Source organism: Idiotropiscis lumnitzeri, chromosome 16 (genome assembly GCF_059441095.1).
Source record: "Idiotropiscis lumnitzeri isolate Australia: NSW breed Sydney's pygmy pipehorse chromosome 16, RoL_Ilum_1.0, whole genome shotgun sequence".
NCBI lineage: Eukaryota > Metazoa > Chordata > Actinopteri > Syngnathiformes > Syngnathidae > Idiotropiscis > Idiotropiscis lumnitzeri.
In genome coordinates, this window is record NC_142406.1 from 15,736,066 (window position 1) to 15,763,517 (window position 27,452).

General features: G+C 45.6%; 4 protein-coding genes across 13 annotated transcripts in view; 1 reads left to right on the forward strand and 3 right to left on the reverse strand.

The window, feature by feature from the left end:
* elmo1 (engulfment and cell motility 1 (ced-12 homolog, C. elegans)) overlaps positions 1 to 13,941 on the reverse strand; it is a 28,503-nt gene extending 14,562 nt beyond the window's left edge. For 4 of the 5 annotated variants that reach the window (XM_088318593.1, XM_088318591.1, XM_088318592.1 and 1 more), the window contains exon 1: positions 13,775 to 13,941. The gene's annotated coding sequence lies outside the window, so the exon portion shown is untranslated. Of the gene's footprint in view, positions 1 to 998; positions 1,107 to 13,774 lie in introns of those variants that run through there. The other variant, XM_088318590.1, reaches the window with a different exon arrangement.
* On the reverse strand, positions 13,797 to 19,563 carry rp9 (RP9 pre-mRNA splicing factor). Of its 2 annotated transcripts, XR_015846891.1 has the most exons (7): positions 19,271 to 19,563; positions 18,617 to 18,647; positions 18,388 to 18,517; positions 17,537 to 17,628; positions 17,197 to 17,258; positions 16,185 to 16,406; positions 13,797 to 13,941 (listed from the first exon to the last, which is right to left on the reverse strand). XR_015846891.1 is itself a non-coding variant. In XM_088318594.1 (6 exons), exons 1-6 carry the CDS (start codon positions 19,417 to 19,419, stop codon positions 16,244 to 16,246), a joined length of 627 nt encoding a protein of 208 aa, XP_088174720.1. In that variant the 5' UTR covers positions 19,420 to 19,563; the 3' UTR covers positions 16,083 to 16,243. The 2 variants fall into 2 exon arrangements, 1 of the variants encoding a protein (XP_088174720.1); XM_088318594.1 differs by lacking the exon at positions 13,797 to 13,941 and having other exon boundaries at positions 16,083 to 16,406.
* A 539-nt stretch (positions 19,564 to 20,102) lies between these two features.
* gpr3 (G protein-coupled receptor 3) lies at positions 20,103 to 23,736 on the reverse strand. The gene is made up of 2 exons (XM_088278500.1): positions 23,326 to 23,736; positions 20,103 to 22,626 (listed from the first exon to the last, which is right to left on the reverse strand). The coding sequence occupies exon 2, from the start codon at positions 22,601 to 22,603 to the stop codon at positions 21,614 to 21,616; it is 990 nt and encodes a 329-aa protein (XP_088134626.1). The 5' UTR covers positions 22,604 to 22,626; positions 23,326 to 23,736; the 3' UTR covers positions 20,103 to 21,613.
* Positions 23,198 to 27,027, forward strand: cd164l2 (CD164 sialomucin-like 2). Of its 5 annotated transcripts, none has more exons than XM_088278504.1 (7): positions 23,198 to 23,693; positions 25,002 to 25,074; positions 25,162 to 25,248; positions 25,439 to 25,531; positions 25,886 to 25,921; positions 26,022 to 26,175; positions 26,895 to 27,027. In XM_088278504.1, the coding sequence occupies exons 1-7, from the start codon at positions 23,634 to 23,636 to the stop codon at positions 26,908 to 26,910; spliced, it is 519 nt and encodes a 172-aa protein (XP_088134630.1). In that variant the 5' UTR covers positions 23,198 to 23,633; the 3' UTR covers positions 26,911 to 27,027. The 5 variants fall into 5 exon arrangements, with proteins under 5 accessions (XP_088134630.1, XP_088134627.1, XP_088134631.1 ...); XM_088278505.1 differs by having other exon boundaries at positions 23,584 to 23,693; positions 24,517 to 25,074; XM_088278503.1 differs by adding an exon at positions 24,517 to 24,794 and having other exon boundaries at positions 23,584 to 23,693; positions 25,886 to 26,175.
* The last annotated feature ends 425 nt before the right edge of the window (positions 27,028 to 27,452 follow it).

Consider the following 27,452-nt stretch of genomic DNA (forward strand, 5'->3'; position numbering starts at 1 on the left):
AGGATGAGATGAGATATTCAAAGACACAAATAGATCAAATTCAACAATGCTGATGCCGAGTGTGACTTTGTCATTGTAAGAATGAAGAACTTGGAAACAAACGCTGAGGCCTCAAGTGCAAAAAAGGTAAGATGTGTCACAAGGGCCTCGCTACAATGCTGCAAGCAGGATATCCTGTCAAGAACACACACACACACACACAAGCAGGAGAAGCTTGCGAGAAGTTCCAAACCGCAAACATGAAACTAAATGTAGCCGTCAAGCATTCCTGCTGGCAGACGGGAACAATAGTCGGAACGAGACGGCAGAATATTTAAAAGACTCGACTCGGCCGCAAAGAAACTTTCCACTTTTGACTGCTTCCTTTTCGTCGAGTGCGTGCGTTGCACTACGCTTGGCGAGGCCGCCACCGACTCGCCTTGCACGGCACCTGCGCTCGGGAGACCTTTTTTTTTAATTTATTTAATGCTGGACTTTAAAAATGATACTTTTTCAAATAAAATTCTGACACTTCCTCGTAGAATATTTTCTTCTGCAATGAAAACTATTTGGGATAAAAAAAATTGCAAAATTCCAACTTTTGGGAAAAATAATTATTTTAAAATTGTCAAATTAAGACTTTTTACAGGATTTATTCTTCTAAATTATGACTTTTGGGTACAATTTTTATTTTTACAATTTGGACTCAAAATATTTTTTCTCACAATTTTTTTTTATATAATTTATAAAATTCAATTTTTTTAAGTTTATGATTTTTAGATCTTTTTCCTGTAAAATTAATATTTATTTCTTCTAAATAATTCATACAAACTATAAAATAATTTTTCTTATTAAAGACATTTTCTCAAAGTGTAGCCTGTTAAAAAAAATCTTTAGCACAAAATTTATGATTTTTTTGACTCCTCAAAATTATGATTTAAATTTCTTATAAAAGAAAGTCACAAAATTCTGACTATTGTTTTTAAATCTCGTCATATTCAGACGGCAAGCGGACTCACCACGAGCGAGCGTTGCTTGGCCTATTCCAACCTGCTCAAGCTGCCGTCCGTATAAATCAACTTTTGTGCCGTCGACATGTTAGCAAAAGGCGAGCGTTTGCGCCTGATGCCGCGGACGTGCAAGAGAGGGAAGTGGGCGTTTGTCGAGAAAAGAGGAAACGAGTCAGCGCGGATGAGGAAACGTGGCGTCACTGGCAAAAATGTCAATTAAGGTCCCATTCATTGAGCTCACCCTGCAAAAATGTTGGCGGGCGAAGAGGAACTGAGGAGCGTTTCAGCACAAACGCCATCACGGCGTGCAAAAAAAAATTAAAAAAGATGCGGTCATGAGGTTAACACCAGTAGTTGTGCAATATAAATGAAAGCTTCCTTGTTATATTCTGAAATGACTTCACAGTTGAAAAATGAAGACGTTATTGTAGTGACCATAAAATGATCAAAACTGTTTCCTGCATGAATCGTTTCCAACGTAAACGCGGACGGTGAAGCAAAAGGGGCTCATTTGAGAGTCGCTCCCACGCTCACAGCGGAGGTTTGTCAGGCCAAGTCGCCTCCAGGGAACATTTATTATTCAGCGATGCCATTCACAAAAGAGGAATAATCCACTTGACTTGGGAATCCTCAAAGGCACCGGTGATTATCTCGCCAGGAAAATGCAGCGATTTGGAAAAAGCACAATGTCCTCTATCAGCTCCTTTCATGAAAAGCCGCACGCGGTCGTCCGGCTCGCTAAAGACGAGCCGCCACGCGACACAACGCCGCATAACGTAGCGTAGCGCAGGATGCGGCCCAAAGCCCGAGCGGGACGCCTCCGTTGGATTAACGCGTGCTTCTTATTACATCACCGGCATCCTCGGCTCTGCCGAGCGTCAATCGTCGCAGGTCCAAACGCGGAAGCACGTCTTGCGATTCTACGGCCAGACGTTAACGGATAATAGCAACAATCATTGCGTGCGCCGATTGCACAACGTCACGCGGAAGCAGGAAAATCAAATCCTTCGATGGTTCTTTTTACTCCATGAACAAGGCTTTGTTTGCAGCAATTCAAAATTGGTCTCTATCAATAAAGTTGCGTTGTATTTCTGTGTACGTTTTAAGTATGACGAGCAGCAGTTTTGAGAAATTGGAACGTCGCAAGTAGCGCGCTCATTTTCATGAGCTTTAAGCTAACTATGTTGACATTTCTCTTTTCTGGAACAAAAAACACGTCACCCTGGCGCCTTTATGCAAGCATCAGTCGACATCAAGGTCAGCGGCGCAAAAAAAAAAAAAAAAAGAGGAAACCAATGCACCAATTAGCTGTTGACGCTGGGAGGCGTTTGTCGCTATTGTTCGTGACGTTAGCCTGGAGGCGACGCAAGCCTCTGAAGATGCGAGCTTCAGCGCCTCAGCTCAAGTCAAAATATATTTATTCCACAAACTGCGAGCTCCGGAAAATACCGCACGATTACGAAAACACGGGATTATGTCAAAACTAATTCTGTGCTCCTCCGCCTGTAATGCCAATTTGCACCTCAAGGGGCGCAGCAAAGCAACGTGGCGTTTGTTTGACTGACTGTCATTTGCCGTTTATTTCGGGTTCCCTAGTGGAGTCATATGTACTTGTAATGTGGAGGGGGGGGGGAGACGGGGGAGGGGGGCGGGGGATGGGGGGGTGTTAGAAAGGCTGTTGATGGTGTCGAAGTCCCGCCCGTGCCGTCTGGCAGGCGACGATGTGTCATCTGGAGCAGCAGAATCAAAGCTTATGAATTATAAATTAAGAGAACGGCCTGTTGCCCGTCTATGAATCTCTTCCTCACACACACACACACACACACACATGCAAACACACGCACGTGCGTGCACACAAATTCAAGTAAGAAAATTTAAAAAATAATCATAAATAATTTTGCCGGAAATTGACGGCAATGAGTCAGTCATGTTGCAGCGCTAAATTATTTTAATAAAAAATTATTATTAATTATTATTTTCCAGATTAATCACTCAAGTACATTTTATAATACAAATACCAGAAGCATATTGCTTCTCGCAAATGTAAAATGATTTTTTTGAATCATATATTCCATAATCCAGTTTGCATACCGGGCTAACAGATCCACTGAGGACGCCATCGACACTGCTCTGCATGTTGTGCTGGGCCACCTGGAACGACAGCAGAGCTATGCAAGGATGCTCTTTGTGGACTACAGCTCGGCATTCAACACGATCATCCCAGACATCCTCGTCGCCAAACTGGACACTCTCGGCCTCCCTGCCCTCACACGCATCTGGATTAAGGACTTTCTGACCAACAGACCCCAGACTGTGTTGCTCGGCCCCTACACGTCCTCCACCCTCATGCTGAGCACCGGTTCCCCCCAAGGATGCGTGCTGAGCCCTCTCCTGTACGCCCTCTACACCTACGACTGCAGCCCGGCCCACGGCAACAACACCATCGTCAAGTTTGCTGACGACACGACAGTGGTCGGTCTGATCTCGGAAGGTGACGAGACAGCCTACAGAGAGGAGGTAAAGAGACTGACAACTTGGTGCAAGGACAACAGACTGCACCTTAACTCTGCTAAAACAAAGGAGATTGTCGTCGACTTCAGGAGGAACAAGACGCTGCCGCCCCCCCTCTGCATCGAAGGCGTGTGTGTGGAGAGGGTCCACACGTTCAAGTTCCTGGGAGTACAGATCTCCGATGACCTTTCTTGGAGTCACAACACCACAGCAGTGGTAAAGAAGGTCCGCCAACGTCTGCACTTCCTGAGAGTCCTCAGGAAATTCAACCTGGACAGGAAGCTGCTGCTGGCCTTCTACCACTCGTCCATCGAGAGCCTGCTGACGTACTGTGTCTCCACCTGGTACAGCGGCTGCACTGAGGCGGACAGAGTGAGGCTCCAGAGGACAGTCAAAACAGCGCAAAGGATTATTGGCTGCCCTCTCCCCCCACTGTCGGACATCTACACCGCCCGGTGCCTCAGAAGGGCTCTCAACATCGTCAATGACAATACCCACCCAAACTCACACCTGTTCGACCTGTTGCCCTCTGGCAGGCGCTACAGATGCATCAAATCAAGGACCAATAGACTGAGAAACAGTTTCTTTCCGAGAGCCATCTCCATACTGAACTCTCACACACACACGAGACCACCCTAACCTCGCAAAACAGCATTGTGATGTGTTTCTATATGCCCTATTCAGTACTGAATTCCATTGCACTGTCTTCTTTATTTATCTAATTTATATATTTGTCTGTATTATTGTTGTATTGCACTGGAGAGGGGAGCCCTCTAATCTCGTTGCACACTTGAGTACAATGACAATAAAGGGATTTCTATTCTATTTCTATTCTATTCTATATAGAAACAAAGTGACATTGTGGCAGTGGTGAAGAATCTAATTATGCTTTGCCTAGCGGGGAACCCCCCCCCAGTCCGACAATTCTATAGACTTCATAAAACCCCCAAAATGCCATCCCACCTCCACCAGTTGCAACAATGTTGGAGGCCACGCTTCAACGGACGCACCACACTGAAAAACTGCACGGTGTGTGTGTGTGTGTGTGTGTGTGGGTGAGTAATGGGTGGGGTTGGATAGGGACCACAAATAGCCCCCCTCCCATATAAAAAATTTTTTTTAAATCCTGGTCATGTGACTAAGGCGGGACTGAATGGCTCCTTTTGGTTGGGCAGACGAGGAAGTCATGGAAACGCGTCTATAGTTCCATTGTTTGTCTCTGGATGCCATCATGTGTGTGTGTGTCTTCATTCAGAACAGAAGGCCCAAAAAAAAAAAAAGGAAACAACGCCTCCATCATAAAGCCGCATCCTCTCACGCCCCCGCCGTCACTTGGAGTGGATGCGGACAACCACGCGAAAGCTAACTTTAGCGCGTAGAAAAAGAAGCTAAAAATGCTCTGGCGAAAACGAGGCCTTCATTGAGGAGGGGGAGAGGAAAAAAAAAAAAAAAAAACGAAACAAAAGGGAAACAGGTCATTATGACTCGCTCTAGTTTCCACATTGTGTAACCATTTCAAAGCATGCGAGTGGCAGGCAAAAATCCATAGACGCTTCTCTCCGTCTGCGAGCTTGTCTTGTACTGGCGGGAAAAACAATAAATAAAAAGCGACCATTCCGCTGGATACATTTTGCTCATCAGGCTTGAGCCAAGAAATGCGACAAAGTGTAATGTGATGGAGTAACGCGATTGGTCGGACAAAACAACGGAAACAAGTGTCGTCATCGGGCAGCTTGATGAATTAACGTTCGCATAACGAAGCGAGAGAATTTCGCGGAAAGACGTCACGTGTTGCGATGGAACGAAGCGTCGTGAGAATGCGTCATGACGGAGCAAAGAAATTAAACAAAAAGTAGCAACACAATCAGTGCAACAAAACAAAGAACTGGATTGTTCACCAAAAAAAAAAAGAATTCCTTTCTTTAAGCAGATAATGAAAGACGCATGACGGTGCGGCGCATACGTGCTAATTAAGCGGCGGTGGCGGCTGCTAACAGGTGCGATGGCGAAGAAGCGTCTCAGTCGCCACGAGAAGGTGGCGGCGTTCATCTCTCGGAATAGAAACGGCGCTGCCTTCCTGCGAGAACGACGGCGTAGCTGACGGCAAAGTTTGGCACATTTCATAAACGGAACATTTGCACGACGCGTCGGATAAGCAAAGAGCAGCACGCTTGCAACACCAAACACAAATTTTGCTGTTTGGATTTCACGTTTTGGCGACGAAACCATCGCAGTCTCGTCGCTCTCATTTAGTCAACGGAATTCGAAATTTCGTGTGATAACATTTGAAAAAGTACGGCAACATAGAACAGTCCGGAAATATATATTTGAAGATGATTAAAACATCCTCGATTAACTATTAAAGCAAACATGTTTGAATAAATGATGACTTACTGCTGGCGAGCCGTGAATTATTCATCGGTGCTTAATATCAAATTTCAGATGAAGAGACATTGCGGAAAAATAAAATGCAATTAATTGAGGATTTCCAGAGCTCCGCTTCAACTTTGTGCCTCTTAAGCATAAAAGGCTTCCAATGCGCTCATGACTCCAAATGTTTGCTTTTCAACACGCTCGTGTGCCGCGATGTTAAATGGGACAGGACGGATCGGGAGAATTTCCGCTGCCAACGGCGACGACAACGCCTGCAGGTTCCGACACGAGGTCAACATTGCGGCATCCTCGCAATCCATGGCTTGTAAACTTAAAGGGCTCGTACGGCCCGCTGCGCCAATGGCGCTAACGACGCGTGCTAACGAGCTGCGATTGCCGTGTCGTAAATAAATTGGGGGAAGAACATCTTGAGCTTTGTAGGACAAATTCCCACGCCTTGTCTGCAGGCGGTCATTTCCCGTCCGAAAAAGGCGCACGCGTTAGCGTGATTTGACAAAGAAGCAACTCACTCAACTATCAGGATTTTATACGCCAAGATTCGACGTCAAATTGACCAATTAATGTTCACAATTTTTCAAAAGGCAAAAGGTGAAGCTACCACTTTCCTCCAGCAGATGGCAGCGTGAGTCAGCGACAAGCTTTAATCATTCAGCAGTCGCACCACTTCACCTCATCTGAATGGGCATTGCAAAATTTGCAAAAATACAAGATTGAATCGCAAATCGCAGTCTAATCAATAATTGTGATATTAATCTAATCGTCACATCGAATCGAGAGGTAATCGTCCCGCTCCTAGTAATAACCCAAAGGTCACGACCTCTTTAATAGCTCGGAAACGGGGCCACGCGTATATTTTTCGAAACGGCGTTCCAGTCTGCCAGTCATCGCGGCCGCGCCCCATCCAACCCCCCCTCGCCACCCGGCGCCCCCTCCCCGACTAGCCGATGCTGAGATGCAAACGAGCAGGCGGGAACCTTGGGGATTGATTTGCGGCTATTTTTATCCGTCCTACTTGAACTAAAGGCTTCAGACACACAGCGGACCGAAAATGCAACAAACGCGGCCAAATGGCGGCGAAGGTCGAGCGAATCGAGTCGGCCAATCCTTTTCATGAATCAACCAAAGGCCCAAATGGCTTCATTATTTTTGGACAACTTGATGCTTGCGTTGTTTGGCCGTGAGAGGGTAAGGCATCAAGCGAGCAATACGGCACCAAGAGCCCACGTGAGCACGACGGTACGATGAAGAAAGTTTCATAAAAAGGTAAGCAGAAGCGATGCGTCTCCCGACCGACGGCGATGAACTCGCTTTACTGCTCACTCTCGACCAATTACTCGTCTTATTAAACCATAACTCAGGCCGGCCCGCAAGCGGCCAAGTCATTAGCAAACGCTCGCGACCTACTTTATGGCTCGGCCGCCAAGCTCCGCCCACACACGATGGGATGAAAGTGAACGTTGTCGCAATTTAGCACCGCGCGCAAATCGAACAAGGTTCTTCAGGGATGAGCCAAAAAAAAAAAAAAAAAAGTGAGCGCAAACAAAAGCGTCACTGTGGCGCATGACACACCCTCGTCGCCCGTCGACTCCCGCAGACAAGCGGCAACGTTTCCTTTCCGCTTCCGCGCCGCTTCACGGTTTCCAGGAAATGCCGTGTCATGCTAAAAGGCTAACGGTTGCTATGGTAACATATCAAAAGGGCCAATCGATGCGTATTTTGACAGCATGTCCTGGATTTGGGTCGCATTTCAAAAAGAAAATGATTTTGATAAAGTAACAACTGAGAAACCGCAAACAATTTTAAATGTGCCACACACACACACACACACACGTGCACGCCCACCAGCGCCACCGCCGGCATCCACGCCCTTTCTGTGGGCTCAGTCACCCGTCAATTAGCCGCAGCCTCTCAACTTTAGACGACCGCCCTGTGATTTATTTATTGATGGATTGATTTCCGCCCCTGGCCTCGTACGCTTGGACATCCGCTACACGCGGGACGCGGCCAAAGCGTGCATTTAAAAAAAAAAAAATGGGTGTGGGCCGCTGCTGCTCACATGGGGAAAACTATTTATGGAGTGTGGGACTGTGAGGACTTTTTTTTTTTTTTGAGTCTGTGTGGCTTGAGTACAAGCGCACACAGAGAGACAGGAAGCGATTCCTTAAGGCGTGTTTGGTTGCCGTGGCTATGATGTCATCCATCCAAGCACGGCATTTAGCGACTGCACGGGCGCATGCCTGTGACATCTTCGCATGGGTCAAAGGTGAGCTGGAGCCCAGCCCGGCGAATTTTGTGCGAGCGGCAAGATAAGCCCCGGACTGGTCGCCGATGCACGTCAGGAAAATCATCCCCGCTCGCACCTTGGGACTATTTCGAGACCTCATGACAGAAAGGGCGCAAAGGAAGCCTCAACCTGCATCACGTCCAAGCTGACAGGAAGTGGTTGCTTGCTTGGACGGAGTTTGGGCAAAGCGTACAATTTGTGGCACTTTCAAATTACAATTCACGTCATGTGTGCCGTATTTTTAGAACGGTGGCAACTTTGTGACACTTCCCGTAAAGAAAACGTCCCTTTTCATGTTGACCACACCATCAGTTTATTTTGGTTTCCATTTCTGAAAGAAATAAAAACTTTCACGTTTATGCCAGACATTTTTTAATTAAAATTTTTTTTTAATTATTTTAAACAGAACTTTTCGTTTTAAAAATATAATTTTTATTATGCAGTTGATTTTAGTTATTTTTTTGGGGGGCGGACTGTTCTTTGCAAATTGTCTAAGAAAATGTCTTAAATTATATTAAAAATATTTCACACACAAATATTTTGGGTAAATTTTGATTTATTTTAGGCAAAATAATTATAAACACATTTAAAAATACATTGATGCATTTGTTTTTTGTGCAATAAAATTGCCTTTTATTTCAAATGTTTCTCATTTTTCCACATGAATTAAACAGTTGTGATTTTTTTTTTTAAACTTGGGATTTGTTTACAAAATTTTGGGTGGAATAAAATTTTGAAAATTGTTGTAGTTGCAACATACAGAGAGACCAGTTCCCTAAAAATCTGAAAAAAAAAATTCTCCAATCAGTTGTATTAGGCGTACCTAATGAAGTGTCAGTGAGGAACCTTCACCCCATTTCACTTCCTGGTCGCATTTGATGAGAAACTGCCCGTGTGCACTTCTGGGATGCAAGGACTAAATTCCAACGTGACTCATATGCAAAAATTCAAAACACAAGAGGGGGAGCGTGCGGGGAGGGGGGGGGGCTTCCCCTGCGGACAACAAAACAACAGACACGGCAGCAACGCGGCCCGAAGGCGACGCCAACGCTTACACGCTCGTGCTGGCGGTCTCGCACGCGGGGCTGGGTGGGGGGGGGGGGAGCCAGGTGTGGCGCAGATGCGAGCTGGGCCGCAAATAGAAAATAGGATACACACATTTGTGTACAAAGTGAACAAAGATGGGAAAAAACACGTCACGGCCGGCAACAGACGCCTCAAGCGTGTGACATTCCTCGTGATGTCGTGTTTTCACTTCACTTTTTACAAACATCACAAAGACCGAGCAGACAATAGTCAATGTGGCTGGATTTATTAAGGGGCGCTACATTGTTTTAAAGTCAGAAAATGCAAAATATCGAAAACAATTTCCGTGCAAACGGAGGAAATATTGCACAACCTTCTTGGTGGTGGTAAAAAAAAAAAAAAAAAGAATCAAAATAGCACCAGCTCATTTTCGAAAGGGAAGGAGGCCACGAAGGCGTCGTTGATTGATTCCGAGAGCGGAAAATCCGAGGCGCCGTTAAGCCGTTGAATCGGAGGCTTCCCCGCCGGCGGGGCGACCTTGACGGCTCACCTTCACGCGTGGCCGCTCCTCCGCGCAACGCATCCGCTTCACGCGCGTTTCACGTTTGAAATGAGAATCACTTTTGCAGCCCACAGGCCGGAGGTGACGCCGCCGTTCGTTTGGGGCGTGACATGAAGATTTAGATGAGGCATAATTGTCCAAGAGCCCGGCCGGGTCCAAACAAGAAAAAGATGCGTTTAAACTCTGAGTCACGCAGCGATGACACATACAGCAAGTCAACACAATGGAAGAGCAGCTAAACGCGATATTATCGTGACAAGGGCCAACGGCGAAGAGGTCATGGTGACAAAAAAAAAAAGGATCATGTTGGCACTATTCGAATGATTTTGCTCAAAGAAACACAGTGGAAAACGCTAAGAGGAGCAAGAAAACAGAGCCAAAGCAAAAAATATATGACAAAATATATGAAAATACTAAAATCCAAAAATAGACAATGAGAGGAAACACACAAAAAAAGTATTACAAGAAAGACACAAAATAGATAAAAAAAAAGTTTGGATCATTTTAAAATGGACAAAAACATGCATCAAGTGAGACAAAAATAAAATATATTAGCAGAAAAATACTGGGGAGAGAAAATACTAAAAAATGAGCAGAAAGATGAATACTAGGTAAGGCAAACAAAAAAAATAGGAAAAAAAATTAAAAATGAAAACCGTACAAATATTCAAAAAAAAATTTTCCCTGAAAAATATGAAGCTGAAAAACAAAAATCTTCAACATTAATTAATCGATGAAAAACTGTTTTTAAAGCATATGTACAGACACTTTAAAAAATAATGTGCTTGCTAAAAAAATATTTTTTTTATACTGTCCACAAATATTTAAAGAAATCAACGTCATTGGGTTAACAAAAGATCAGGTAATATAAAAGGATTACACCAAAAAATTTAAAACATAATATATTCAATGCAATTCCAAACCAGTTAAAAGTGAAAAAATATTGGAGGAAAAACAGATTTTCAGAAAGACAATCGCTCTACAAACGTAATGGATTAAAACTACAAAATATATATATATTTTTTTTTAAACTGGGAGCGTCTGTCTCCTTTTTCAATATCGCAACTGCGTGTTCATTTTCATGAAGCCACGTCCCGAGCACGACTATGAAGAGCTTTAAAAGTTCTCAGCGAGGTGGCGCCGAATACCACAAACATGCGTGAAGTGGTAGCGAACATAAGAGCCCCCCCCCCCCCCCCCCCTCTCCCTTTCCTGCCTCCAAATTGCCATTTTCCAGCATTGCAGTGGCACAGCTGGAATGCAGCGAGATGGCTCACTTTCCGGGGTCATTCCGGGCCCCCGATGACATCAATGCTCGCTTATCCTCACGAGGGGGGGGGGGGGGGGGGTAGGTGCATGTAACATTTTCCCAGGGTGCATCTGTTCCATTATCACAGATCATTAGCAAACGCGCACTTAATGCATTTTGTTCCCCGAATACCGCGCTCGCCAATTTGCTTCACTCGTCATGAAGACCTAGCGCAGGCCCCGCCCCTCCCCGGCCCCATTTCGTCACTACCTTTGCCGCAACTGGGAGCCAATTAATCCGGCGTGCAAATGAACGCAAGCTCAAACTGTCAGCTACATGCAAAACTTGTTGTTTTTTTTGTGCGTGCGTCGTCAAAAGTTCCAGCTTGAAAGTCACTGGCGAAGATGGAGGACGGCGAGGGAGGGAGGGAAAGCAGTTCATTAAGATGGACAGATAGCAGGCTGGCCTGACATCAAGGGGAAAACAATTTACATAGCTGCCGCCGCCGCCAGCGACGGGAAGCTGAACAGAGCGGGGAAGCCGAGCTGAAAACGTGAATGACAGCGACATATTGTGAGAGTGGAAGCTAATGAGAAAAGATAACAAGCTGAGAGGGGAGATGTGCTCGGCACCATCTCCGCTTCTCAATTCAAGTGTTTTGGAGCAAGCGTGTTGTTGCCACCGTTTTGCGCAGCCAGCATTTACCACGACTTCCACCTTGCATTTAAATATGAACGCCGTCGTTTTCACCGTTTGCTAAAAATGCTCATCGCAAAGACAATTAGGAATTTGGGATCTGGCGATTTTAGCGCGCCAACGGCTCATTTACTTGCACGGCAACATGACGGTGTCGGCTTTGTTTACATAACAACAGCGAAAACATATGCTAGCATGAGAACATGAAATGAAAACAGACGATTTGAGTAGGACTTTTTAACTGGGATGTTTTCAGAAAACAATCACTAACCACATGCTTAAAAGGAAATAAAAAAAAAATGCTATCATTTGAAAACGGGCCGCAAAGGTTCTGATTGTGATGCCGTTTACATGTCCAACATGCAAACCAAAGTCTGATCAAAATCACTCATTCACAGCCGGCCCAGGAAAGAAAGTCATTTTGGGCGTCTATATCCGTCAATGGCAGTGAGCGAGTTATGGACATGCTTGTTTGGCTACGTTGACAATATGACAAGGCTCCTCCGGTTCGGAGTGGGTTCACTTTTTACGAGCTCACTGCGGTGCAACCGTAGCCCAAATGTTTACTTGGGAGGGCCAACAAATCAAATATTAAACTTCAATGCAGCTAATAAATCTGCACGCATTCCTTTTGACACCCATGAGTTGGAGAGGGAAGATGTTTCTTTTGGCCCAAACGGCGAGATACCGGCACACACGCACGCACACGAGGCACTTCGATTTAACGGGAGATGTTTCTCGGCCTTTACGGCCAGACGTGGCTCTGCAGGCATAAGTCGCGTTCCGCCTCGCCGCAGACTCGGTGCAAACATGCCAGCCCTTCGGCTTGAAAGCTGCCATCGTAAGCTTACATCTCCGAATGTAACGGGAATGTGACACGCTTTGCTGTTTCACTCCGAAAAACCACAACAAGACAACTTTGAATGAGTGCTGTGAGCCAACTCCAGATGCTGCGGCGGTTTCTCAGAGAACAAAGTAAAAATTCCACAAGAGAGCATTCTGCTAGCTTAATAGCGTCATCGAAGCGCAGTTGCCTCAAGTCCATGCTTCCATTATCCAAATGTTTGCGGAAAACAAGATCGATCGATTCAACCTTTGTGGACCACCGTGACTTGGATGACTGACAAATCTGCACTCGGGATGGAACGATTCACTCAATCCCCGATTCAAAATACAAAACGTTTTGTTTTGCTTCCCTATTATGCATAATATCAGTTGTAATCAAAATGTGGCAAGTATCTGAAAAAAAAAAAAACAACTAAAGATTAGGAGGACCGTATTTTTTTCTTACCACTGTAAATTAATACCATATTAATAACAATAATAATATATTACGTCCCTTAAACTTTATGTCTCAACTTTCCCGTCAAAGAAAAATGACGGCTGTAGAAGCTCGAAGTAGTTTTTGAATTTGGATAATCCTGGCGTGAAAGAAAGGAGCGGTCCCAGTTCTTTTGGATTCGGGTTACGTCACATCAACGGTGCACCCGCACCGGAAGTTTCGGTGCCTTCAAACATAAAACGCGGAAGTGCTGCGTGCAAACACTCCATTGCCTAAAGTTTGCTAGACTTCCGCTCAAACACCTGCCTGTCTTTTTTTTTTTTAAGGGGTGGGGGGGTGTTCCACCATTTCTGAGGAACTCTGACGCAGTGCAAACTTTGACTGCGCCTTTCACTCACATGACAAATTTCCACGTGGGCATCATAAAGGCGGCTAAGCTACATTATTGATAATCGTAACAAGATGACAAGGAAGCCCACGCGGAGGTTGCGTCCACGCACATTACGCATCTCTTTCATTTGCGCAGAGGCAGGCATCAACGTACGCACGCGCGCGCGCGCCCGAGAGCGCGCGCGCTGCAGTATAACACAACTTGCACGGACGAAGCCTTTCATTCGAACGTCACTTGGAAAAAAGTCGCACGTAAACGCGCGTCCACGAAAGCAGTGGAAATCTCCAACACACGTGCACGAGCACAATTCGCCATTGCGCAACCTTTGGCGACGAAGGATGACATTTTCCAACCCATAAACGCGAAGGAAAAAGAGAATCGTTGACGTACCTGCTGCAGCGAGGACACTTCTCCAACTGGAGTTGATGTGGAGTGTGCGACTGACTACGTGTGAGAGTCTCTCTCTCTCTGTTTCGCTCTCTTCCTGTGTTTGTGTGTGCGTGGATGCGGCCACTTCCTTGTTTGTTGCGCCCCCTTCAGGCCGCCGCCGTCATGACCTGCAGAAGAGACAAGCGCATGCTGCAGTGTGTTGTGGTTGGATGAAAAACGTGCTCAAGTGCAAACAATCTGGTTTTCATTTGAAAGCAGACCAACTATTTGGTTCGGCTCATTTCATGTCCATTATCACACATTGCATTCATCTGAACTTTATTGCATTCAACTCTTGTCACCAAAACTATTTCAACGTTCCAATTATTTAGTTGCATTTTATTTTATGACATCACAAATCAGCCAGATACATTTATATAATTAAAATTGCATTAGAATTGTGTGACTACACATCACCCAAATACAATTTTTAAAAATATTTGAATCATTTTCCATTCATTGCCTTTATTACATGGTAATAAGGTTTTACACATTCATCCATTTCTAGTTATTTTAGAATAAGTCGTGTATATATCAGCATTGACGTTGCAACTGTGGGATTTGTTCCGTATTAAATTGTCATATGTTAAGATACCTATGCTTTATAAATAATTGCTCATTTATATTTAACTTGAGCGATTGAAAAATAAAGTATCAAAAGTGTAATGTCACTCATCTATTGTAGAGCAAAAAATGCAGTTGATGTGATATTAATCACACTAATCCACACTTAGAAAGCAAACATTGTCGTCATGTTCAATTCTTGCGGCCATTTTCGATACTCACCTTCTTCTGTATGTGCTGCAATTTCGCTCACAAATTCAAGAAAACTGTTTAAACACATAAAAAGTGAAACATGAACAAAAGTTGGCATGAAAATAAGAAAAATCATGTTTATTACTTTGATTTTGGTGCTGAGAGCACTTCCGCAGTTTTACATTTTTCTTTTTGCAAAAAAACAAAACAGTACAAATTCCATTTTTTGCAACCGCCTAGTCAATACATTTTTGTATTGATTGTAAATCTGCTGAGGGTGATAACACGCCAAACGCAGTGCAGGGCAACGTCAGAGAAAAGCGTCGAGCGTTGCGGGCAGGTTGGGAGCAACCTTTTGAATTATTCATCGTCATGGAACGCGCTTTGGCTTCTCACGTCCCGTGCAATCATTCACTTCGATCCCTTTGGCAAACGACGCCATTTTAATTCATGACTGGTTTGACAGATTCTGCGAAGGGGCAAACGGGGTGGTGCCCCAAAGGGGCGAGGAGGAGGGAGGGGGTCGTTCCGACATTTCCACACATGCAGCGCATTTCAAATTGCAATTCGAATGGTTTGGCTGTTTGAAATATCTAATAAGCGTGGCGAACTTACACAGCTGGAGAGGACAAAGATGTTGGAACGGCACCACCTGGAGGTGGCATTGCCGCTGTGTAGTTTGGTGAATTGACCTGAAACGTGGATTACGTCGACGATGTTTGCCAGCGGAAGGTTTAAAGGCAGGCTTGAAAAAGGTTGAAGACGCGCTTGAGGCTTCTCCTCCCCGATGTGTTTGTGCTGGTAAATGGCGGCTATGTTTTCTGACAACAGTAATCCTTCTATGCGGGGCCACATTTGAATTAAAAGGCAGCGAGTCGCTACGCCCGACGCAGCTGCGAGGGAACAAGACGCCATGGAAATCCTTCACTCGGATCCGGACGCTTCTCGCGCTGCCAAGGTGACGTCCATTGTTCCACGAATTAAAAGCTAAACTTTTGTCGATTAACTTGGAGCTGCTGTCTGGTTTTAGTCATCCATCTGACTGAAGAAGACTCTTCCGGCCGACTAAAACTTGACACCAGCTACCGATCCGACTTCATGTGAACAAAATGGCGGAAAGTGAAACCGTTGTGAGAACGCAGACTTTTTTGCGACCATCTGCCTTAACTGAGTGAGAGTGACAGATGATAAAGGAATGGGCGGGGGGGTGAGGAGGGGGAGGAGGGGAACCTCAACATTCCAGACTGATGGAAGCTCAAACCACAGCAAGTTCTTCATCACTTCTTTAGGAGTTTGGAGTTCAAGCACAGTGGTGGAGAAAAAAAAAAGTTGTTTTTATTCTCAGGACACGAGAAACATTGGCGTACATTTCTCACCCGCCGAGTCCATTTTTTTTTTCCAGCGCAAACAGCCCCCAAACCTCAAACCATCCCAAGTATGCTGCACAGTCGCGTCCGTCGGGTTTTACTCCCGAGCGCGGCGGCGCGCGGTTTCCGTTGCGCACTCCGCAGTCAAACCAAAGATGGCGTGGATACAAAAATGATGCAAGGATTGGAGCAAGAAAAAAAAACCTTGCTCACTGCGTTTTCTAGCAAACAGAAGCGGGCGTCATCACCTGCAGGAGGAAGATGTCTTAAGGTTGCATTTCTTGACGTCTCCTTGCGTTGCCGCCAATCAATCGGACTCGGACGACGACTCATGCTTCTGCTTCTTCTTCCGCTTCTTCTTCTTCTTTTTCTTCTTCTCCTTCTTTTTCTTCCTCTTCTTGCCGCCGTCTGAGTCGGACGATGAGGAGGATGACGTGGTGTCCTGGAGAAGCTGCTGCAGCTGCTGGATCCTGGAGAGGAGGCCGGGTTAGAGAATCAGCCACAAGTTGGCGGGAACCTCGATGACATTTCCGTTTGTCCGAGTAGCAGCTGTGATCGCAGCGTGGACGCAATTCCATCTGAAAAGTTTTGGCACGGGCACACGTGTCGATTTATGACCGCGAGACGCGTTCTCCCCACCAAGTGGAAGATGAACGCAAAACAGAGACGCAATTTGCCGCTCAAGAAAAAAAAAAAAAAGGGAAGATAAGTGCATGGCATGTGCTAAATTTGATTTGTGTCCACTTGGGCTTTTGTCACTCAGATTGTCCATCACAATATTTTCATATCGCAGGATATTGTTATTGATGCACAAAAAAGGAAGATGGAAAAGTTCACCTTATTGAGCAAACATGTGCTCAATGTTCGGAGTCATTGAAAGGATAATTAAGGCCCGCGTTTGAGAAAACGGAAGAGCTGCTGACACCGTGGAATAAGAATCACATTCAGCGGGAATTATGCAACGACACGATGACGAAAGCCTAACTAAGAAAAAAAAAACGATACGAGAAATTGATCCTTCGTATTTGAGCTTTTTCCACACATGTCGAGATTACACCAAAGGAGGCCTAATTATTAGTTTGGTTTTTTTTTTAAATGATGGAAACTTGGACTCCAATTTCTTCTCCCTTTCAGGGAAGATATCTGATGTTGAATGTTTTGCGCGCAAACACACGAGGTGACATTTTTGTAATGAAGGCAAACTGGCACCCGTGTGTTCAGCGCAGAATGAGGCAGACTTTTCTATCGACGCCCATTTACCTGCTTTCTTTCTCATTCCTTTCGTTTTCGCGGATCAGGTCGTACATGGGGTCTTCGTGGGCCTGCCGGACAAACAGGAAGCTGTCAAAATGGACGCCCAAGAGACGAGAGATAGCAGTCGGCAAATGGCCTCTTCAGACATTTACCGCTATTTTTGCTTCCTTTTTTTTCCTTGTCATCACTAAGCGAGGGAAAAAAATGACAGTTGCATTTAAGATAATCACTGCATGGGGTGAGTGCTCCATTGTGACATTAGAGCAGCCGATATGCGCTTCATATGAAAAAAAATAAAATACATACACACACACACACACACACACACACACGAGCGTGCACTCACCACGCGGAACTGCTCCAGTTTCTGATTGCCTTTGATGAAAAACGGACACTCACGATCTCCCGTGCGATGGCCGTAGCGTTTGCACCTCCAGCCTACAGAAATCACCATCGGGGACGACTGCAATCAGTTAGTCAATTATTTAATTCATAATAATCATTGATACAAAAACAACAGGGACCTCACGGCTCAGGCCTCCATTTAAAAAAATGAACTAAAAAGAAACTGTAACGAAAAATCTAAATTGTTACAAGCCAGGCTCAGAACACAAAAATATGATTAAAAAACAAATCTGATCTGCTATTTTCTCCCTAAGGGATCAATGTCATCATCATGTATTTTTTTATTTTTATAAATACAGCAGACCTCCATGGGATAAGCCTGCAAATACTATAAATGAATCAGGCCATCTTGCTGGAATTTAGGAACGTGAAGAAAGTTTTCGGCTCTCTAAGACAGAATGAGTCACCGTCGACATTTGGTGCACTGCGCCGTGACAGTTGGAGAACAATGAAGATCCCAGCTGTACGTTTGTTTTGTTTTGTTTTCCTGGGTGGCCGCCACGTCGCCGACGGCCAAATGTGCCATTACCTCGCAGCTTGCACAAGTGCGCACACCCTCTTCTAAGTGGGGAAGCGGCTGTGTTGAAACTCAGCAGACACCTGCCAACTGTTCCTCTGCCTCTGATTAACCCCAAATAACTTGTCAAAGGCCTCAGTTCTGTAACTTAAGACCCGACGACTTGTGTACACTAAACACTAAAAAGGCCGTTTCAATATTATGAACATCTTTAGCACAAAAGCAACGTTGTGTGACATCTGAGGGATTCTATGACCTGACTTCTCTGCACTTACACTGCATCACCTTGACCTCCTTGCCCAGCGGCATCCACAGCCCCTTGGTGGGCGCGTTGGCAAGGAAGCTGCGCGCGTCCTCATTTCCGGGTTCGGCAGGAATGCAATCCTCGGGTTTCTCTTCATGCTCCTGTCAATCAAAGTCGAGTATGTAGGGCAAGTCTTCTTAACAACCACCAGGCAAGTCACTTTTCTGGCCAAATATTGTAAAACATGAAAAGAGGATTACCTTAATGTATCCAGGTGGAGGTTTTTCATAGCTGGAGAAAAATGCGATTAACCGCTTGATTGCTTTGCAAATAAAGTGCAGTTTATGCAGTAAGAATGACTGAGTGATGAAATAATTTTAGTGGTTAATTGCAGTTAATTTATCAGTAAGCATTTTCGGAAAATTTTATTTGATTACTCCTTTTGTAGTTCAAATATCCACTGACGTGTTCGTGAACAGACTATAGTAGTTGATGCTTGGACAGACACTTGTTGGGAAAATGGTAAATGAAGAAATAAAGCAGAAGTGGAGAAAATCAAAGGGCAGTGGGGTTTTTTTTTTTTTTTTTTTTTTTTTTGTTTTGCTGTGACTGGCAGTTCTCGTTTCTAAGTGCGCCGAGAATTGGCTGCAATAATAAATTAGAATCTGGTTTCTCACTGAAAATGCCAGCCTAATAAAGCTCCATCACGACAGCGTTCCGGTTAAATGTGGCAAATATGGCGTCGATCAAGTTCTCGCGCGATTATCCATAAAATAACGCCAGCACGTCACAGCAAAAACAACCACTGCGAAAACGAAAAGAAAACTTTTGATTTGAAAAGTCCGTTTTAAGGGCACAACGCCGGCCGCTAGTTACAATGTTGAATAAATTAAAGAAATAATGTCAGCACTCACAATGTCTCGATGTGTTTGAGGTTTTGTACTTGCTGGTTGAGCCTCTTCATCTGACTTTTTAGCTTCTCATCGTCCTCCTTGGACGTCGTCTTGTGTCGTTTGTGTTCGCGTCGCTCGTCTTTCTCCCTCGACCTTTTCTTACTCGACATTTTATGGCAAATGTGCTTCAACACAAAATAAAAATGTCGTGTTAAGACGTTTAAAGACACTTGAGGTGAGAGTGTCTGGGCTAATGTGATACGTGCATTGCGGAGACTTTGCGCTCGATTTCCGGTGCGTTTGAGTTTAGCCGCTTCGTGGAAGCCTAGCGCCTCCAGCAGATGGCGGGCGGAACTGCATCAGAGAACACGCGTGCCAAATCTGTTTGTTTTTTTTAAATAAAATTGACAAAAACAATATATACACTTCCTTCTAATAAATGACACATATAAATATATATGTTTAAATTTTGTATTAAATTAGAAACAAAAAAATGCATCTCTCTCTCTCCCAATTTGTAACTAAGTGTATTCACACAGCCCGCTTTTCCAAATTGATGTCGTTTTCATATTTCTAAGGCATTTTACCAGTAAAAAAAAAATCTTTCTAAAAAGTTTGTAAATGGTCATATTTTATAAACGTTGGATTTTTTTACAGGGTGTTTGGAGAAGCTTTTTTTTCCTCTAAAACTTCTTTTGAGCATTAAATAAAAATGATCGTTTTTTTTCGATATATTACTTCAGACCCTCTGACTTACGCAATCCCGGCAAATTCAAATGAGGTCCGGACAGCTTTAGCACTTGCCAGTGTGCTAAAAGTGTCCGCCCTCCTCGAGGGAAGAATGCTGACATCATTCAGTAGGAAAAAAAACATTTATTATTCATCAGTATAAAATATTGATTCATTTGACAAAAAGGTTGTGCAACATACGGTCCCAACGGCTGAAAAAAGGAGAGCGTGTGCAAAATAGAATCTGAGCTCTCCATTGGAACATTGTGTTTGGGGAACACATTTCAAGTACAAAACATTATTATCATTATTATTATTAAGCCGTTGGCTCCAACAAACTCCACCACATGACTTTCATTCTTCCTTCTCCATTACCGCACACGTCATTTAAATCCACTTTTATTTACGAGCGGCGTGAGGCCGACTGTTTTCACTCGGCGCCATCCCGTGCAGCTACAAGTGGGCTGATTGTTGGCTGGAGGCACAAAGAAGTCTGGTCGTAGTGGGAGTTCCTCCAAGATGGCCGCCGGCCAGGACAGTTCAGAACGTTCTGCTGAGGACGATAAGGGAGGAGGACCTCACGTCCTGAGTCCAAAAAAGAAAAGTGCTGCTTTCATGTGGGAGGGTGAAACATTTCACGCTCCAAGCGCTTCTTTGCGTTTTTAGTGCACTCGAGCACTTTTAGCAAAAGATCGTTGTTTTATGTTTTTTTTTTTCTCCCTTCAAGAGAAAATTCACTTCATTCCAATTTGCTTTCAGGTGTTAAACTTGCAGTTATCCACCCCTGTTGCTTTGCATGGCCGCCCGGTGACGTTTCGTTCACAACAGCCGGTCTGTTTTTGGCATTCAAGTTCTGTTATGGAAAGAAAATTCATTTGAAGCGTCAAACGCAAAGAAAACGTGGACGTCGTCTTTTTTAGGGCGCGTCCAAATACTGCTTAGGTCTGAATGTTGTCAGGAGAAAAAGGAGGCAAGGGAATCCTGGACTGACATCAGTATGATGCCTTTTAGTCATCAAATTGTCTTGGGGGGGGGGCGAGATTAACTAGTTTGAAGTTGTCCGGCGAATTTCAACAAAATGTCCAAATTAACGCTGCCGCAAATTTGTTGTCATGCCGCAAACCAACTCAAGAAGGGCGAAGACAAAATGCAAGAAGAGTGCACTTTTTTTGGACCTGTATTTGTCGTCAGCGACGTAAACGTTCTAGCATCAATGCACACAAAGAATGTTGCCCCCCCCCGCAAGATTTGTTGGGGCGCGTTCACACGTTTGGCGGCAGTGCTGGTGGACCTGCAGGCCCTCGCCAACGTGCGGCACAACCGCCAGGCTGCTGTTGGCTTGGACCCGTAAAATTCGAAAGATTTGGCTCATTCACAGATCAAGAAATTTTCCCTCCACAATCAGGACTTCCCCTGATTCGGGTTTCCACCCCACTTAGGGAATCGTCCAGAATCTGATTTTTGAAATGGATTTTTCTGGACACATTCCCAATTCCTGCTTTCCTCCACCCCGGATTTAAGATTTATTTTCTCGAGAATTTCGGCGGCACCTCGCCCCCGACTGATTCAGATTCTGAATTTCCCGTCTTCAGGATTCTGTCCCGGAGTTCCTCCTGCACAAGTTGTCGCGGCGTCCTACACATCCACCGGGCAGTGCAGTTGGGCGGCGGGCCTCCGTGGGCAGCAAGCATGCAGCAGAACCTTGCGGATGTCTTTATTCCTCAGGCTGTAGAGAAGCGGGTTCAGCAGGGAGCTGAAAGTGGCCGGCACCAGGGTGGCATACGTGTACAGCGGCGGGCTGGACGCGTCGCCTAGCAACCCCCACAGCGAGAAAGGCATCCAGCAACCCACAAAGACCCCAAGGACAAGCACCAGCCGCGAGAAGCCCCGCCCACCGCCATGCTTGCCGCCCAACGACTGGCTGGAGGGCAGGAAGTGCCTCTGAGTGGCGATGGCGTGGGCGTGGCGCCGCGCCACCCGGCAGATGCCGGCATACAGCTGCAGGGTGACCGCCACCACCACCAGGAAGCCGCCGCACAGCAGCGACAGGTACGTTCGAGTGAGGGGGGGCGCCACCGAGCAAGAAGTCGGATCGTCCAGGCAGTTCCACCCCATGGCGGGGCCCGTGCCCACGACGCAGGCGCCCACCCACACCAGGAGCAGGAGCAGGGCGGCGCGGCGGCGAGATTGTCCCGAGCCGTACGTCAGGGCGTGGCTCAGCGAGAGGTAGCGGTCCAAGGCCACGCCCATCAGGCTGCACAGCGAGGCGGTCAACGACGTGGCCAGAAGTCCCGACGTCACCAACTCCGACCAATCGCTGGGCGCCAGGCAGAACAGGAAGAGGAAGTGGGCCACCAGAGCCACGCCTGCCAGGAGGTCGGCCAATCCCAGGCTGGCGAGGAGCAGGAAGACGGGTGCCCGCAACGACGGCGTGGCGAGGATGGTGGTGACCACCACCGCGTTCTCGGCGGTGATGACCGTCCCCGAAACGCACATGGCCACGCCCCACGCCGTCAGGGTGGAGGTTTCCCGAGCGGGGGGGTTGCCCCCTTGGCGGTCCGATGCCAGGAAGGCGTCCACGCCCGAAGACTCCTCCCACGACAGCTCGGACGCATTCCGTGTCATGACGACGAGACCGGCACGCAAACCTGACGAAACAAGAAAAGTTTGAATATCGTCTTCGTCATCGAGTTGAAATTGTTTTTCTTGGTGTTTGTTACCAAAAAATGGTTTTCTTAAATGACTTTTTTTCTTTCCTGATCCAGGTTGTCCATTCACATCTTGAATCACCCCCCGTCAGTGCCACAAATTTCTATTCAGATCCAACATTTTGCATTTTGATCAGGTGCAGAACCACCCGACCCGCCAAGGACCTCTTCACACTGAGATATTCAAAAAAATAATAATACAGTATTTGAGGAAACCCAATCGTCATCTTGGTTTTTTTTTTTGCTCCTCTATTTGTCTGCAGGAACATGATTCTGCATTTCTAGTCCAATTTGGTGTTATTGCATGTGTGATGACGTGCTGGGGAGTGTTGCCCCCTCCCACGAATGTCCAGACACGCTGTTCGGCACACCAACACACGCACAGAACGGAACAACCGCCCCCCCCCTCCGCCCCCAGGCCAATTCGGTCGCACTTTGCTATCATGCGCAAACCTGATTGGTCAATCATCTCATCATGCATTAATGTTCATCTTAAATCTAAAATGGTGTTCGTGATAGGATTGGGGGGAGGCAGCATCGCACCCCTTGTTGTGTAATCTGTGCGCCAATGCGAGTGAGCGCGTGATCTCTTTATCGATGGAAATATATACGTGTATATAAATATAGAAAATAATTTACCTTGTGTAAAAATGGCTTGACTTCCTCTTGGTGACGTCTCGAATGTAAGATCCGAAAGGCTGCAATGAACCGCCGTCCTTCGTGCACTTCCGGTCGGTGATCCCGCTCGACTCCAGCGGAGAAAAATCTTCAGGTCCTCCTTGTGGTTGCTCCAAAGCAAGAATGGATGCTGAAGCTCGTCGCGCGACGTCCACAAGAGCCCAGCCGAGACGTCACAGGCAGGAGACGCCCACCAATGAGGAGGCGAAGATGCAGGAGGGGAGGGGGCGTGGGGGGGGGGTCTACATGGAGTAATTTCATTCAGAAAAATGCGGCATCGACTAAGACACGCCCACTGCGGTCCACCGCCATTGTTGTGCTCCTTTCTGGTAAGTCACGCGCGTGCAAACTCGCAACCTATTTTATAGAGACCACCACCACTCCCACCCCATGCCCCCCCCCCACACCTTCCGCGGTGTCTTTTTTGCCCGGGTGCTCTCCACGGTGCTGAAACGCAGTAATGACTCATGGATACACTCGACGGCCACCTCATTAGGAACACCTGACACCAACTTTTAACGGCATTTTCATTTTTTATTACGTATTTGGGACAGCTCTCGGCATGATGCAGCTAGTACAACTGGGCTTGATTTTTTTTTTAGTAAATGAAGATTTATATTAATATAGTTTGTATTATTTGAATACAATGAGGCAAAATTTGTATTTTATCTTCCTGACTCGTTATCATTTAAATAATTCAACAGATATTATGCGACACACGTATGTGATGTCGTACTGCATTAAATCATTTTTGGAGTTATGCAACATTTCCTTCGGTCACCTGTTCATACATATTGTTCATATTGACATCGATCTTTGCTGCCCTCTAGCGGGCAGATCCGTCACAAACATCCCCAAAATTTGCTCCTGTGTATTAAACATAGTCATTGATGATTGTGAGTTTGTGCTTCTCATCGTGCATTGAAGGTCACCCAGCAGATACAAGAACGGCTTCCCCGTCTTGATGGCGAGGGTGCGTGCGTTATCACGAGTGGGCGGGGCTATCGCGGGGAAGGGAATCACGACCAAATAAGGACACTTCCTGGCTGTGCGGTGACGCGGTCGTTGCGTTTCTCTCCCAAATCACCTTCACTCGCGTATGCAAATGAGCGCCTTACAATGTGGATGTGATGGAGGTTTTTTTTTTTTGAGGGGGGCTGCGGGGGGCGTCGTGACCCAGGAATGGAACACCTGAGTGTGCAATTGTGACGTGGATGAGTCACAGCAGTAGCGCCCACCAGAGGAGCAGAAAGATTATCTCTCTATTTTGCATTTCAAGATCTGTCCTGGTCCTTCATCGACTATTTTAGATCATCTATTGAGCTTTTCGATTTCTTTCTTTTCAACATTTTTACATCTCACATCACAACGCATTTAAATGATCCTGTATTTTTATTTGTACGTGCGCGGGCGTGTGCGCGAGACCTGAGGTGGGTCTTGTTATGGTTGCCTAGTGAACAAGTTTGGATCACATTACACAGACACACACACACACACTTGGTCCTCTTGCTGCCATTCTCTCATCGCTCTTCAGCACTCAGTCTCCTGGAGGAATTTTGATTAGTATTAATTATTTGCATGTCTTTTTTGATTGATTTCTAAAAAAAATTGTCACTATATTTTGTTCGGGAATGCAGAATTTGTCCACGAAGATGTTCTTTGGCACGATGATGCTGCTGGCGGCGACGTCCTGCGTGCACTCGCAAGCGGGTAACAGTCGTTCTTCTGACTTTTTTGATGAGCTGTCAATCAAAAGTCTTGCGTCACTTGATTGACAGCTCTTTTCCTTCCTTTAAGATTGTGGCCAAGCTCGGTCATGTGACCTCTGCGTTGGCGACTCCATGCTCAACCTGACTGGCTGTGTGTGGAGGCTGTGTCCTGATGGTAACGCGCGCGCGCAGACAGACACGCACACGCACATTTTGACAGTAATTCGAGCATGGCAGCTGCTGTAACGCGAGCTGCTGTGGTTTGCAGCGTGTGAATTATTCAGCATTCCGCAAGACAAAATATACACACACATGCACGCACGCACGCACGCACGCACACATTGAAGCCATCGTGTCGCTCTCAGGTAACGACACAGGCGTGTGCATGACAGACGAAGGCAACGTGGCCGACAGCTCCACGAACTGCAGCTGGACCCGCGTGTCAGAGCTCTGCACAGGTACATTGCCACCACTAGAGGGTGCTGTTTCTCCCCTCTTTTTTTTGTTTTGAATTTTGCTAGCTGGCGGGAAAGTGGCAGAAAAACCGAAATTCGCTCACCTCGCACGCCTTCTTTGGCCTTAACAAATAGCAAGAGTTACAAATGGACATGATGAAATGCTAATGGGAAGAGTTGCTCGTAGATTGCAAGAGTTGGAAGCTAACGTGACGTTTGTGATGAGTCATCTCACTTTATTGCATTTATCTTATTATATTTCGCTAGCTCTATTCATTACAGCAGGGAAATGCTAATCCAGCAATGACGCACATACATGCTAACTGCTCTTTTTTTTTTTTTTTTTTGCATGTGCAGTGGTGGAGACGTTGGCTGAAGGAGGCGGTGACTCAAGTAAATGGAGTTGGCATCGTTCCGTGCTCTCAACTCTTGTGTCAAGGCCTCCCAACTTGCCTAATTGCCGTTTGTCTACCTCTGTCGCTCACGTTTGCAGGCGCGGGCGGCAAAGCGCGGCCGCAGCTGTCGCAGGCCCGCTTCAATTTGTCCAGCTTCCTCGGCGGCATTGTGTTGGTCCTTTGCCTGCAGGCCGGCGGCATGCTCGCCATGCGCTTCCTCAAGTCCAACGAGCAGAGCGACTACGACCCCATGTAAGGCGTCGCGACACGTGTGTGTGTGTGCTTAGATGTGTTTTACGTTGGTAATATTTGTAATGAACTATTTTAATTGATATTAACAAATGATGCAATAAAATGTATACAAATATTAGATACAATTAATATGTGAATAAATTAAATATTTAATTTATGATTTATAGTAACTGAATTGACCAATTCAGATCTATTGAGATTAATAAAAAAAGAAAAAGAAAATGCATAAATGCACTTTACTAACCTTGCATAATTTAAAATTGTTCATTCTGCTATCTTTTGTTTAATTATTTTTTAAATTTACAATTATTTTATTATTATTAAACCATAATAATGTAATAAAATAAATCAAATAATTTCTATCTAATGGAATAGTTTTTCAATCTCTAGTCTTATTCTCATAATTTTTTTGTTTGCAATAAATCAATTAACCAATGATTTAGTGAGGAAATACATTTTAAGAAATACATTTTATGCGGGAAAACAGTAAACTCTTGATGATGAAAATACAAATAATTATGACGAAGTGTATGAAACAGCGCCCTCTCGTGGCCATACAGTAAAAGTGCTGCTCCTTGCACATGTCGCTTCAGTTTGCCAACTAACTATGAAATAGTTTTGGACGTCCCATTTGCTTTTTTGGAGTGTCACAATACTTTTGTCCACGTGTTCAGTTAGCATTTGCGATGATGACGTCATCTGTTTGCGTGCGTGTGCAGAGAGCAGCCTCAGTGAGGTGACCGAGCGGCGAAGAAGGTCGACGAAAGGAAAAGTGACTCACGGGATGATGACACGACAGCCCATTCGTACAACTGGTCGACATGACAACCCCCCCACCCCACCCCACCCCACCCAACCTCTCTCCCTTCTAGTAGGACTGGAAGCAAATCACTTCTCTTCTACTCTTATTTGCGTGGATTTTTGTGTTGACTTGTGTTTCGACAGGATTCTTTTTTTTTCTATAGATACACACTCGACATATTAAGTCTGACATATTAAGTTTTGCACGTGTGCTAACATGCTAATGCTCACAATGTTGGATTTCTTGTTTTTGTGTCATCAACGAAATAAAGTTAAGAGGTGCTCGTGGAACATGTCCGCTTTCTGCTTCTCCAATTTCTGGCAGGTTGGAAGACTGGAAACAATTCCTTTTAGATGTCGAATGTGCATGAGGCCTCCAAGCGGGCACTTTCTAGGACCGCCTCCCTTCCCCTCACTCCCAATCTGGACCAGAACCAAAAAGTCTTGAATAGAACCTCACAGAACCCCAGTGAGCG

What these genes read in the sequence shown, in the direction of transcription:
- rp9 (XM_088318594.1), bottom strand. Translation starts at nt 19,419, where the DNA reads ATGTCGAGTAAGAAAAGGTCGAGGGAGAAAGACGAGCGACGCGAACAC. An exon ending in CTCAAACACATCGAGACATT is followed by an intron (nt 18,648 to 19,270) that starts GTGAGTGCTGAC and finishes ATTTTTCTCCAG; the next exon opens with CTATGAAAAACCTCCACCTG. An exon ending in AACTGGAGCAGTTCCGCGTG is followed by an intron (nt 17,259 to 17,536) that starts GTGAGTGCACGC and finishes TTTGTCCGGCAG; the next exon opens with GCCCACGAAGACCCCATGTA.
- cd164l2 (XM_088278501.1), top strand. Translation starts at nt 23,634, where the DNA reads ATGCGGCATCGACTAAGACACGCCCACTGCGGTCCACCGCCATTGTTG. An exon ending in CATTGTTGTGCTCCTTTCTG is followed by an intron (nt 23,694 to 25,001) that starts GTAAGTCACGCG and finishes TCGGGAATGCAG; the next exon opens with AATTTGTCCACGAAGATGTT. An exon ending in CTGCGTGCACTCGCAAGCGG is followed by an intron (nt 25,075 to 25,161) that starts GTAACAGTCGTT and finishes CCTTCCTTTAAG; the next exon opens with ATTGTGGCCAAGCTCGGTCA.
- gpr3 (XM_088278500.1), bottom strand. Translation starts at nt 22,603, where the DNA reads ATGACACGGAATGCGTCCGAGCTGTCGTGGGAGGAGTCTTCGGGCGTG.